Source organism: Stylophora pistillata, chromosome 12 (assembly GCF_964205215.1).
Source record: "Stylophora pistillata chromosome 12, jaStyPist1.2, whole genome shotgun sequence".
Taxonomy (NCBI): Eukaryota; Metazoa; Cnidaria; class Anthozoa; order Scleractinia; family Pocilloporidae; genus Stylophora; species Stylophora pistillata.
In genome coordinates, this window is record NC_142530.1 from 20,990,776 (window position 1) to 21,005,198 (window position 14,423).

The following is a 14,423-nucleotide window of genomic DNA, read 5'->3' on the forward strand; positions in this document are numbered from 1 at the left end:
AAGTAGTTCGTCTATTTATCTTATTCGGGTACCATAGAACTGGTGGTAGAATAGTGATCTTCTCTTAACCTGTTCCTGACAATTTTAAATGTCGTGGATTAAGAGAATTGAGTACGTGATCAATGCGATTTTTTTCATATCGATCTTTCAGTCACTTCGAAGACAGAATCAATAGGGCACCTCACCGAAAAAAAAGGACACCGGCTCAAAAAAAAAAAAAAAAAAAAAAAAAGAAAAGGGGCGGAAGAAGCTATCGCGACTAGAGGAGAGTGGTTACGGGATAGAGTGAGGAAACTTAATGGATTGAGGAAAAATTTTCTTAGGCGGAAAGTCTGAAGAATAAAACATGTCTGTGATTGGGGCTGACCGATTACGGAAAATTTTGGGAGCCTCTTAACCCAGCTAAATGATGTAAACAATGCTAACCTTCCGCCGAATTATGGGTCATTATTTTTTTATCTCTCATTATGTCGGTTACCAGAGCTGACTGGCTAGCGTTAACTGGGATGACTGCGAACAATTCAGAGTGGCTAAATAAATTGAAGAAGGGAAAACTGCAACTCAAGGAAGTTATCGATAAGGGATTTCATTGGGACTGTGATATCTGATCTGCTGACTGCTCCCTGCTCGGAAAATAATACCGTTATGATGCGCTTCCGAAGTAAAGGCAAAGTATCGAATGAACTTGTAATCAGGTAAAAATTTAATCCTCGCGATTAAGCTGCAATCAAAAAAAGAAGAAACCTGAAAACGTTTTAGACCGGCTACCAGACACCAGTTGGGCGCCACTTGTAACTAAGCTTCGAAGTCACGTGTTGGTAACGGGTTAAATGGTAGTAGGTTCTTCGTTCCCGTAAAGGAATATAATCCCAGTTAATTTTCATGGTATACCATGGATTTAAAGGAAACTTATATCCTAGTAGTGATTGTCCCTTATGTTCAGGTCTATATTTTCTCGTTGAAAGGCGTTGATTAATTATAAAGAGAAGACAAAACAAGAAAAACGAAAAGCTAATAGCCGGTGGTGACCAAATCGAAGGCCCCCACAGCATCGCACATCGAAGAAGTGAAAAGAAATGCGTAAAAAAGATGTTATAACAAATTTAATCTGCTTTAATTTTCATTTGCATTAAGTACTACGTAACTCTGTGCACAAAGTAATAATCTTTTGTGTGATAATAATCTTTTGTGTAATAATCTTTTTATGGCCTGCTCCCAGTTGGCTTGTTAGCTCAATTGGTAGAGCACTGCACTAGTATCGCAGAGGTCAGTGGTTCGAGTCCCGTACAGGCCTGAATTTTTTTCAGGTCTGATTTTCACTATTGCTTAAATAGTGCTTTACTGCGAGGGATCGTGCACATATACGTTTCATAACCGCAGTTCATATATATGTATTTCATATGTTTGTTGTTTGATTTATCATCTACGGGTTTATGTCGAATTAATTTGATGGCCTGCTCCCAGTTGGCTTGTTAGCTCAATTGGTAGAGCGCTGCACTAGTATCGCAGAGGTCAGTGGTTCGAGTCCCGTACAGCAGGCCTGAATTTTTTTCAGGTCTGATTTTCACTATTGCTTAAATAGTGCTTTACTGCGAAGGATCGTGCACATATACGAATCTTTTGTGTGTTTGAGAGAACTGTCGCTTACAGTAAAAAGATTATTGAAATGGAGGATGAGACCCCATATATTCAAGATGTGAGGGTTCCTCCAAATTTTGACAAGTTTACTCTTCGTCTTTCTAGGAAAGCCGCACTCCCTTGCTGAACCCTGTGTACGTCATGCATTTCGGATGACGCCCTTTTAGCTGGAAAAGCTTTAACAACGTCTGTATTCAGTTATTTCTAAAGCTGAAATATAATGCTACTTTGAAGGGAGTAAGTTTCTAAAAAAAATCTATGCACTGCGTTGGTGAATGGTATTACAAGATAATTTGGTTTATATCAACTGATTTGATGATGTAAATTTGTCACAGTCAAGAGTTTCTAAAATTAAGCTGATGTTGGAGTGTTAGCCCTTCGTCGAGGCCTTGGTCAGTTTTCATGCAATTCAAAGAACAAAACTCTTGAATTTCGCGGAAGTTTACTATTTGTTTTAAATTTGGTAGATCGGTTGAGGCGATCGCTTTGGAAATCAGATAACATTTTCATTGCAATTTCGGTCGACGTTATTAAATTTCTAAAAAAAAAATAAATTCAGATTATATTTTTAAATCTTTGAGAAACTGAATAAAGCAAAAACAATGCATGTTTAGGTCGTCGTGTTTTGACGAGCTTCTCCGTAAACCCGCTTTTACATAGAAAAAAATAAAGAAGTAAGCAATCTCTTGTCAACCAATGTAAAGATAAAGTGCGAATGAAATTCATTTTATGATGGGCTGATTACATGCTTGTTGTTCAACTTGGCTGTTGTGATTTTGCGACAAACCATAAGTTGTTTATTTCACTATTTAGCCTCTTCTGACCTCTACTTTTATTCAAAACACGCGAAAAATATCGATTTAGCATCTGAACAGGTGATTAAATTGAATCTCCCGCATTAAATTCACTGCGTGGGATCGCAAGATAAATGCGTTTAATTTGCCTTGTTCTCTCTTTGGGCACATGTCCCTTTAGTCTTTCGGCAGGTTTTTTACTAAGCAAATAATTTCAGCGTAACAAATTTCCGTTCATTTTTCTCCTCTGACAATCTTTGTATATCTACCCATCAACACAGAACCAATGGTTAATTGATCACGGATATCTTACAAAGGAAATATCCTTAGGGATGAATGCGTTCAAAATCAAGTATGGTGTTGGCACTGGCCAATTTAACCATAGCTAACCATTTTTATTTGTGCGCATAAATAACATGTCTAAAGTAAATTTCATTTGGATGAGAAATTGACAGATATGTTTTCTTAAAAATGCATTTCGTCGAGCCAAATTAGCTGATAATTCTATGAACAAAATCAAGCGAAATTCATGACTTCAGTCATTTTGTCACTTTCCTTGAAGAGCCCGTTTTCGAATGAAAATAATTAACGCAGTAATGTAATTCCCCGGAGTGCACAGCCGGGAAAAGGTCGGAACTTAAAAAAACCCAAGATTACAGATTTGCCGACGAATATTGTTTGATTACGTTTATCATATTCATACCTTATTAGGAAAATTTGCTAATAGGAAAGACACGATATCAATCGCCTCTACATGAAAGGGAAGGTTTTTTTTCCTTCCTTTGTAGAAGTCGGGAATATTTTCGACAGGATAGTTGCATCTACGGTTTGGAAGAAAAGTTGAAGTATCTATGGGCTCATTTCCCGTCAAAAGGTTCATCTTATGTGGAGCTGTCATTGGGACTATCTGCAGTGGTAAGTGAAGCGTCGCTTATGTACTTCCCATTTTGTTAGTTACTTTTCCGCATAGTAATTTCTTCCAAGGAAATAAAAATGTATGTGTATGTTATCATTCCAACTTGACTTTACTCATATTCGAGAAACAACTCAGTTTCTCGCCTCATTTTATTTTCGTCAAAGATGTGTTTCAAATAATCGATCAATGTTTTTTCCTTAAATGTTACAAACCTTAAAACTCATTACAAATGTTTACTGAGAAAAGTAACGGCTTTGCCTTGTTGCAAATATTGTTTTTTTTTTAGCCCGTGTAAATTTTCCAAGAAACAAATTTTGGGGAGAAAGTTTAATCAAGATTATAACCGGATCCATTAAATTCCAGTGATCAGTTTTGATCTTAGAGCTATGCAAATTTACAAATTTTAAGTCTAATGCAAAAGAAATAATGCTAAAGTAAGTGTATGTAATTATTCGATGCTGTATTTTGTTTGGAAAGATGGAGTTGGTGTAGCGTATATAACTAAGCAGAGTTGGAAATGTCTTACTAATGCAGCTTGAGTTGGTGAAAAAAGGGAAAGTGAAAGCATTAGCCCTGATTTAAAGTTTGTTTTCTTAATTTTAATTTTTTCCGCTGACAAGAAGGCATAAATAACATATTTCATGATACATCCAGAATATTGTTGGGCTTTAAATGAATGGCGGTGTATTCCACAGTCCAAAAGTTGTAACTTAACACAATCGTGGGTTGTGATTCGACACTGATCGTTAAATTTAAATGAAAACGTCTGAACTTGAAAAACATCTGCTGCAGTATTTTGTTTCAGTGCTCATGAAAATAAAAAATATTATGGACTTGATAGCTTGTTTTTAGGAAACTGTTTTCAGACATAATTGGCGACTTGAAGCAGACTCCAAATATATGGCTTAGGTGTTTTGACTGGCTTAGCTTGATTTCCTTTTAAAAAGATGTGTACTGGACAGAGCAACAGCTCTCAAGCTGACCTTGACACCTTCAGCCACTCGGAAGACTCGCAAACGATATGCAACAGATTTCTACCCGGGGCTCTCAGACAAATTTGAGAATTATTTTGACAAAATACTGGAGAAGACTAAAATATCCGAAAAGAAAGATCTAAAAGCAGCTGTGATGGTTTCTGCAATACCGAGATCAAATTTTAAACAAAAGCACGTCAATAACATCTAACTTAAAAAATGATAATGATATTTTGCCAAAGCACCAGAGAGGATGGTGCTTAAGGGATATTTCCTCGCATGCATTACTGTTATGAATAAACATTAGTAAGATTTATTCTCCGTAAATCACAAGTTACAAGCTCAAGCGCTTTGGTGAATATTATTTTGTTGTGTGAAAAAATTCTATGAGATTTTTTTTTTTTGCATTAGAAAAACAACTAATGGTCTGGCCGAAGCAAAAAAAAAATTAAAGTTAAAAAAATGTTCTATTGTCTAAACAAACGAAATGGGCCCTTAAACTTGAGGTTTTCCATCATGTTCTTTCCCTTTTCTGTTAGCTCTACAGCAAGGCGAAATCCTTTGCAATATACGTAAACAAGCCTTTTTTGGGAGAGAGGTAACTGTGAATCTCCAGGACACAGTGTTACTCAACTGCTCTGTCCTCCGGGGGGGACCAATGAGACAGATTACATGGAGCAAAGAAGACAATGGAAGCAAACTTCAGTGGGTTTCCATATTACCATCCGAATCAGTACCAGGTTTCTGGTCGAGTGTTCAAATAAGCAATATCAGCGCAAAGGATCATGGAACATATAAATGCGAGATGCCAAAGGACAATGGAACTAGTATATGTTCAGTAGTTCTCCATGTTAACTGTAAGTTTACATCTTTATTTTTCTCTATTTTTCTCTATTGATTGCATGGATATTTGACCATAAATTACTTTCAAGTAGTGTTCTGCAAAACTCAATTTCTTCACTGTTTCCAACACTTTATTTATCGTTTCTCGTCCAGCCCCACCACATTTCATGAAAAGAAGAGGATTCTTCACCACAACCCCGCAGTATTTGTCTGAAGGTCAAGATCCTGTCTTCCATTGCTACGCAAGAGGCTGGCCGAAACCATCCTTCACTTGGCTCAAAGATGAAGTGGTAATAAAGGATGGTGACGGTAATCATTCTTACGCGCTAACGACAAGAAACAGCGGTCTGGATTTAAAGATATTTTACGTCCGACAGAAAAACCATGAGGGACGATACACATGTGTGGCAAAGAATAAATTTGGCGAGAAACGACATGAAGTCCACCTTTCTGTTAAAAGTAAGAAATTCAGGTTTATCTATCTTGCTTTATTGGTCAAAAGGTGTCCATTGAGGATCTAAAGTGTTTGATGGAAACACCTTCTAGAGCAGTACTGCGCATGTATTCTATGATTTATGTAGGTACGTTATAACAATAATTTCTTCATTCTTAATGATGGAATTATTTGATACTTTATCTTGTAGCCACCGCAACTCTCATAAATAGAGTCCTAAAGCGATGACGTTACGGCCGAAAAATTCGGTTCTAAACAAACTCGCATTCCTTTTCAGAATGGCGACGCTTTCTATCGCGTCGCCGCTTTCCTATTTTTCAGACGAAAAGAAATCCATAAAGAAGGGAGAAAATCATTATAAGTCTGATCATGTGGAGTCATTTAGCTATCATGAGGGAATTTTGCGAGGAGAAGTTCAAGCAAGTATGAAAAAGAAGGTTTACAAAGTCACGGTGAGTTACTCTTACGAGAGTTGTTCCGACATTTAATTAATATCACAGGTTGGCCTTCTTTCCACAACTTTTTTCACCTAATAAACTTGTTTGCCATACGAAAAATCCTTTCTTTTAAACATGCAGATTTACTTGGATGAACAACAAGACATAAAAAAACCGAATGCGAATGTCCAAGAGGAGCGTTCAAATGTAGTCACGCGGCCGCCCTTTTCATTCAGGGGATCTACCTTCTAAGCCGTACAGAAGTGGAATGCCAGTGGAGGAAGAGAAAATCCCACACATCACTCTCAAATCAAGCGGTTTCTGAACTGTTCCCTCCACCAAAACGTTACTGTGCTTTGTCGAGGGCGCCGACTCAAGCCGATCGTTCCGCATTCTATGAAGATCTGAAGAACTATGGAAATTTTACTGGAGTTTGCTGGCTGCTCAGCCCTGAGCCACCAGTCGCCAGTAAGCTGCCTATGCCTTCTATCGAGGAAATTATTTATTCTGACGAATTTCTTCGAGCAAGAGGAATTCAAGAGCAGTTGGATTGTTTGGTTTGCAGTTCCAGGCTAGACGAGGAAAAAATCGTAAGGATTAGCGAGACAACAGTTGGCCAAAGAAACAACCCTACTTCAGTGGCATATCACAAGAAGGGGCTGACTTATCGCCAGTAACTTTGGCTCCATCCTTTATGCGAAAAGAATCACCCCTTCACTATACTGAAACGTCTTCTCGGACAATATGATTTGTCGAGAGTTAAAGCGATCCAGTGGGGAGTGGACAATGAAGGGGAAGCCATTAGTGCATTCATCCTCAGAACAGGAAAATAGGTAAAAGAAACTGGTATTTGGTTCGATTCTTCTGGAATCCTTGGAACATCCCCGGATGGTATTGTTGATGATGAAACTGTTTTAGACGTGAAGTGTCCGTACACAGAACAAAACGTTACAATAGAAGAGGCTGTTAAATCAAAAACATTTTCCCTGGAAAAAAGTGAAAGTGGGCAGGGTTATGTACTGAAGAAAGATCACGTGTACTGGCACCAAGTACAGGGACAAATCTACTTTTCACCTAGAAAGTTTTGTTATTTTGTTGTGTGGACTACAAAAGATGTAGCTATTTTACTCATACAAAGGGACGACACTTGGGCAAGAAACATCCCACGCTTAACTCAATTTTACAATGACCATTTATTGCCAAAAGTAGTTGAAGGAGAATTGTAATTTCTGTAATTCCCCAAATAGGACAGAGTAATTGTAGCTTTTTTATTCCCAAAAGTAGTTTAAGGAGAAATTATCCTTAAACTACTTTTGGGAATAAAATAGTTACAAATTTTTACTCTTTCCTACTCGCACCATGATATTTGTATTTTTAATATATGGACATGCACATCTGCCGTGATAGGATATACCTTTGCGATTAGAATTAGAAATAAAAGAAGTCCTGTTCTAAGTAAGGTAACAGTGTTATGATGTGTAGTGTTATGATGTGTAGGGTAAGGAATGTGAATAAAATAACTGTTCCACTTATACTTGAGTTCAACATGCATTTATTTTTTTGACATACGTATGACATTTATTATTATATGTTATTTCAGCTTCGAAATGAAATCTTACACTCACTTACATGCCATGAACAAAACTATTCAAAAACCATATCCTCACATCCCTCCTTTATTAAGGGAAATTGTAAATTTACAAGAGCAGCACACAACTGAAACAGTACATCAGCATAGCAACGTAAGTAAGACGGAATAAAACTCAAAATTTGAAAGTCTTTCAGCCTGGTATTGGCTCTTTCGACGTGGATTCGACATCTTGCTATGGCCTTTGTAGCCCTTGCCTCACTTTCAGTCAAAGTTCCTTTGTTCAGAAATGGTGGTATATTTCCATGGGGGACAATGTCCTGGATAAGAAATCCCTTGTCAGCAAGTATCATGTCCCCTGGGGTCAAGTGTTTGAGGAGGCCTGACTCCTGCACGATGGCTTTGTCAGAAATAGATCCCGGGTAAAGCATACTTACATAGGTTATCACAGCATTTGGTGCAACACCAACAATGACTTAAAATGAATGCATTCCACGATAGGATGGGTAGGTTGCATTTTGTTGACTCATTAGTTTAGGTGCTGCAACCTCAATATCAGTGCAGTCTATGACTATGCGACAAGATCCATACTGACTAATGGATGATGGTGCTGATAGTTTGTTTTTGTCTTGGGAAGGAATTGATGTCATAATGTCTTTAAATAAAATGTCATGCAATACATGAATAAATGTTGTAATAATGTTAGCAATTGTAGCAACACTACAATTAAATAGCTGAGCCAAATGTAGATTTGTGTAGTTCTGCCTGACTTTCATCAAAGTAATAGAAATCTGGTCTTCAAAGGTGATAGATTCCACCTTCCAGCCCCCAAAATAGTTGATGAAATCTTTAAACCTTAAGGCATGTTTCACAACAATGTCAAAGACTTCCTTTGTTGGAAGCCCAGTCTTCATTCTAATAACTTCTCCTGGCAGCCCTGTCACAGTGTAACATCTGTTCTTGTAGTGTAATGTATCCTCTAGATTCTTTAACTCTCTTTTTGCTAGGTCCAGTTCTGCCTCAAGGATAACCTCCTGTCTTGTTTTTGGCCTTTGTTCAGTCTCCTTCTCAACAACAATAATAATAATAATAATAATAATAAATAATAAAAGTCTTTATTCCATCATAAGATAAAACTACATATCTTATGTTACAATGAATTTGGAAAAACTACAGAAATCTACATACATATTATGAATCAAAAAGTATGTCATTACAATAAATGGAGCTTAAATATCAACCTATTTACAAAGGTGTTCATAAAGCGCTGTGTATTAATTTTCGGGCGCGCGCAGCCTTTTTTCCTAAGATTGTGTACATATGTCTTTTGGACAGGAATGATGTCTTTCAGGGGGCGGCAATCCCTTGATTTTAGTTTCTTCAAAATGTTTCGGTCTTGTTTGTTTAAAAGGTTCTTGATAAAAACTGGAAATGAGAGAAAACCGCGTTTACTCGGACATCGGTCTAAAAAATTTTGTACAACCGTAAGATCGGACTCAGATGCCCCATAGACTGAAAGTGCATAGCTGAAATTAGCCAAAACAATGGATATAAAAAGATGATCAATCTCTGCCTGAGAGTAATGTTCCTTTCTCAATGTTCGTAGGACGTGTAAACACTTGTTTGCTTTGACAAGCTTAGTTCATACATGCTCATCAAATTTTCCGTCACTCTGTAAAGTTACTCCTAGTAAAACGAAGCTATTACATTGGGGAATATTAGTGATTGGAGAGTAGAGTACATTATGATTTTTCTTTCTAACAACCAGCTCTTTACATTTGCAAGGGTTGCAGACCATTCTACTGTCTTTACACCATGTTAAGAACTGTCCTACTAAGTCGGCAGACGGGTCTCTATTCCCAGTGATACGCGAAAGAATAGTGGAATCATCGGCATATTTAAAAAGCACAGGGCAACCATTAAAAAAAATCTCCCAATCGTTCAAAAATATATTAAAAAGATACGGTCCGCTTACACTACCTTGTGTGGTTCCTCTATTGATAGATTTCCACTGTCCTAAAAAATTATAACTAACAACACGTTGTTGTCTTGCATAGAGGAAACTATGATACCAATTGATAATGTGCGGATTTATAGGTAGCTGTTTCAGCTGTTTCTGTTTTCAGTTTGTTTCAACAGATGATGGTTTATTTCTTTGAGCCTGTTCTACCAACTCGGCCAAAGTCTTCTCCGTAGACACAATCTTCTTTTTCGTCGGAGGAGGTCCCCTTTGCTCATCGAATAATTTCTCTTTGTTCCGCTCAAACATTTCTGGGCCATTGGACTCCTTGCCCTCTCTAAAATGACAGCTACACACCCTTGAGTGCTTGCCAGGCATTCTGTCTTCTCTCCTGTAAAACGAGAAGTAAGAGATAGCCATTTAATTTAAGATCTCATGTGAGATTTACTTCAGATTATAAGCTTGATGTTTACACATAAGCTTAAACATTTTTACTTATGCACAATGAAAACAAATGCGTGTTCATTTCGCAGTTCTATCCAAGCTTTTTCAAGGTTCGTAATGCAAAGTAAAGCAAAATGTAAGACTAAAAAATATAGTAATTAAAGCACTCACAAACTAAAATAATTATTATGAAAAAACAATGCATGCAATTGTACAGACATTCGTCGCCTCTACATTCACTTGAGTCGGTAAAAAGAGCACATTCGCTCAAAACTGCCGTATGTTATATTGCTTTCAAGCGAACGATGAATACAGTTACTAACCTTATCAGACGGATTCATCGTTTGTATTCGCTTTTTTCCTTTTCTGCGCTCGGAAATTTGAAGTACTTGCAAGTATATGGCTCTCCGATGAATGGTTGCACGATGGGGCGAAGCAGTATACCATTTCCGTCCGTTTAGAATTACCTCTGATCACAAAAGCGATCAATTTGAAATTTTCATTGACCTTTTTACCCTCTATTCTTCCTTGTGGCGTTTTCTGTTGCAAAACACAGGGTTAAGAAGGGTTTTGACCTCAGGACAAAGCGATAACAAGGACTACGTGATCCACGCGCAAGAGTTAATCAGAGTTGTTTAGAACCCTATATTTTAGCGCCATGGTAACGTGACGTCACACTTTAGGACTCTATGGCTTTTGCCACTCCTCTGTAATGAATAGCCTTGTTAATATCTTCTTTTTTCTAACAGTTCCATCCTCACAGACTGCAAACACTAAAACGAGACCCTTTTTTGCCAATATAATCCATGGAGCAATTAAGAACAACCTTGTTTTATGTGCTTAAAGTGCACCTAAACCCAAAAATTTTTTTCGCTTAACGAAATAAGCTTATTTTTTGGAGTATTTCTGTGCAAAAATTTTTTAATTTGCTTAAATCTTAAATTTTCTGTGCCTAGTCAAAATACGGAAAATCGGCCGCCATCTTGCCCCACGACCGAGTTTAAAGAGGAATGGCTCTAGCGGATAATGTGACGTCAAATCGAGAACACGAAAGTCTGCTTTTCACACATTTTCACTTGTTTGGGAAGGTTGTGGTCGATATTGTCCGAAATATGCCGACCAGGTGTATTGTATGAGGAATGTATGAAGCGTGATACCCTCTTGCAAATTTCGCACGTTGCTACATCCTCCTATAACACACTTAGTCGGCATATTTTCGGACAAAATCGACTACAACCTTCCCAAACAAGCGAAAATGTGTGAAATGCAGACTTTCGTGTTCTCGATTTGACGTCACATTACCCGCTAGAGCCATTCCTCTTTAAACTCGGCCGTGGGGCAAGATGGCGGCCGATTTTCCGTATTTTGACTGGGCACAGACAATTGAAGATTTGAGCAAATAAAAAAATGTTTGCACAGAAATACTCCAAAAAATACGCTTATTTCCTTAAGCGAAAAAAAATTTTTGGGTTTAGGTGCACTTTAATAATTTGTTTCAAACTAACTGAAAAATCCAGACCTGATGGGGTTCTTAAGGTCGCAAGTATAATATCATTCTACACTAAAACTTTCTGAGCTAGTTTGGTTTTACTCAGCTGAGGTCATAATGTAAATTGACCACTCTAAAGAGTTTCATCATTTTTCTCTTCCACTGAGAACTAACGCTCGAAACGTCAGCCCAGAAACTCTTTACGGTGGCCAATTTGCATTATCAACTCAGCCGATGAAACCAAGTTGTTTTGTAATGCCCCTCACCGACAGTTTTCTGTAGAAACGTACCCCCTTTAAAACTTTTTGAGCGGCTAAATGATCAGTTTTAATTATTTTCTTTTGTTTAAAGGCTCGGAAAATGTTCCACCAAAAGTCCATCCCTACGCATCTATCGATAAAGTAATCATTCAGAAAAGTGGCAATGCGTTATTGACGTGTGTGGGAGAAAATACCCCAAATTCAATTACATTTATCTCCTGGGCGTTCGAAGGAAAGGATTTGCCACTGGACGGTAACGATAGACTGCACCATGAATCAAACTTCTTTTTTGACGAGCAGTCCATTCCAAAAGTTAATTTCTCATTACTAATAAAGAACGTCACGGAGCAGGATACCGGGGCATATCAGTGTAAGGTCCGTACTCTAAGAGGAAGCGACTATGGCACAATATACTTGAGTGTTGTTGAATCAAGTGAGTATGTGCAACTTGTAACGTTAAAGTAGTGTATTTATATCCTCTTAAAGAGACACAATGGCCTAACGGTTTGTCCGGGTCGAGATGACCCCATTCGGGAAGTGGCGGGTGGTTGTACAATGTTCTTGTAAAAGACAACATACATTTATAGTGCCTCTCTTCGCACGAGAGTATGAATGGGTATCGATCGACAAACTGTGAGAAAAACTTAATAAGGTGTTTGGGGTGGGGGGGAGGGCGATAACCTATGATATAGCAGCTTCCGAAGCTTTGATGCTCTTGTGGTTCCACCTATTATTGTTTCTTTGGAATGTGCTGATCCTTCGTTTTGTTTGGCTCCTTCATCAAGATGAAGCCAAAGATTCTCGGGATCGGCAAAGTAAAAATTCTTTGACAGAGTTCTTGCTGGTGGGCGCCGGGACATTTTGCGGTCTACTGACGGCTGCTATCGTTTATCGACAGTGGAGGAAGAGAAGAAAGCATCAGAAACGCAAGTGTTGAGTTAACTAACTTTTTGCACCATAGTCTATTTTTCCGTAATTTTTTTTTTAGACTGTTTTTTGTTTATGTCGTTGTTGTATAAAAGAAAACATCCCAAGGACCATGATGAATACTTATCATCTTGTTTTGCGTTCCCTCCTCAGACGAAACTACATTAAAGGAATTCCAGTACGACGTCTTTATCAGCTTCAGTACCCTCGACTACCATTGGGTGAGAGACAACCTCACACCTGTTTTGGAGAGCAAGCGAATCAATTACTGTATTCACAGCCGGGACTTCATCGTTGGAAAGGCCATAATCGAGAACATGGCAGACAGTGTTTATAATAGCAGAAAGGTACTAGCGATCATTTCGCGAAATTATCTTGACAGCAACTTCTGCCGTGAAGAATTAGAAATTGCGATGCACCGTTCTGCGGAAATGGCTGATTCATCTCTCTTGCTAATTAGACTCGATAATGTTGATACGAAAAATCTCCCCAAGACACTGAGGAGGCGGACGTTCTTGGACTACTCAAGTAACTTGGAGAGAGTTGATTGGGAGGAAAGACTATTAAAGCAAATTGAGTTCGATGCTAAGGGCTTTCATAGGAAAGTTACATCAAATTTGTCAACAGATATGGTCCAACTTATTAGTCATCTATAACGTGATCCGAACATCCATTTTTTTTCCTAAGCAAGGTAGTATTTTAGTCAAAGAATACAATATAAGTTTGGTGATGCAACATGTAGTTCTGCTTGTTGTCACAGCGTACTTAAACAACACTATGCATGATTGTCATGCATTGGACAATTTTAAATTGTTTTAAGAAACAAATTACGACTTTCTTCATCAAACCTGATAATCAGTTTATGAGGAGAATTTTACATCTACTTCTCAAAGGGCGACTGACTCAAAGTTAACTTGGAATTAAAATAAATTTCAGATTCACGACAAAGTTGTTTTGGCTGAGTCTAAAAGCTTAACTTAATCAGCTGAACATTTTTTCATACAACTTGGAAAAGAACACAAGTGTTTGTTAATATGACAGCTTTTGTGATAGCAGATGTTCCTTAACCCTAGTAGAAAAATGGCAAGCTGTCTCTCCAAGATAAACTGATAATTAGGTAAGGAATTTAACTTGGAATTGCTGTTCTAGTGCGTTTAATGGTATCATTGGCCAGTTCTTCAATCTAACACTTACAATTAGCATCAAATGATGCATTTATCTGTACTCAGCTACACTAATGCTTCTTCAAAACGCTGCTACCGATTTGAAGAGTGCTGTAACGGTTACTGCACCATATGAAATCATCTTGACAATTGCGTTTACGTAGCACAAATCATTGACAATAAACGCTATTCTTAGTACACTGTTTAATAGGTTATTGATTTTATCAGGAAAACAGCGAAAATATTGGCAAGCTCACTGTTAACAGTACTCAGACTACAGAATTATGCCAGCATTATGCTCTGACTATAGCATTATGCCCACAATTATGCTGGCATAATTTACCTGACCCTTATCATGTCTAATTGTGGTCAATACTAAACTCAAACTGCCATCAAACTGCCATCAAACTGCCGTCAAACTGCCGTCACTCATATGCACATGCAACGGAAATGATATAATTAATTTTGTTATGCTCTGTCCATAAACAAAATGTGAACTGCCTGCATGCAATGTATATTCCAAATAGAAGTTTTTT

The 14,423-nt window shown here is 37.8% G+C and overlaps 1 protein-coding gene and 2 pseudogenes across 2 annotated transcripts; 2 read left to right on the top strand and 1 right to left on the bottom strand.

The window, feature by feature from the left end:
- Positions 1 to 2,977: 2,977 nt before the first annotated feature.
- LOC111337398 (matrix-remodeling-associated protein 5) lies at positions 2,978 to 14,085 on the top strand. Its single transcript, XM_088740483.1, has 6 exons — positions 2,978 to 3,347; positions 4,862 to 5,179; positions 5,319 to 5,624; positions 11,889 to 12,230; positions 12,583 to 12,723; positions 12,878 to 14,085. Exons 1-6 carry the CDS (start codon positions 3,284 to 3,286, stop codon positions 13,378 to 13,380), a joined length of 1,674 nt encoding a protein of 557 aa, XP_088596609.1. The 5' UTR covers positions 2,978 to 3,283; the 3' UTR covers positions 13,381 to 14,085.
- On the top strand, positions 5,694 to 8,392 carry LOC111337424 (uncharacterized; annotated as a pseudogene). Its single transcript, XR_015993795.1, has 3 exons — positions 5,694 to 6,071; positions 6,198 to 6,411; positions 6,904 to 8,392. The product of XR_015993795.1 is annotated as an uncharacterized LOC111337424 (transcript).
- LOC148719214 (uncharacterized) lies at positions 7,701 to 10,771 on the bottom strand (annotated as a pseudogene).
- Positions 14,086 to 14,423: the final 338 nt, after the last annotated feature.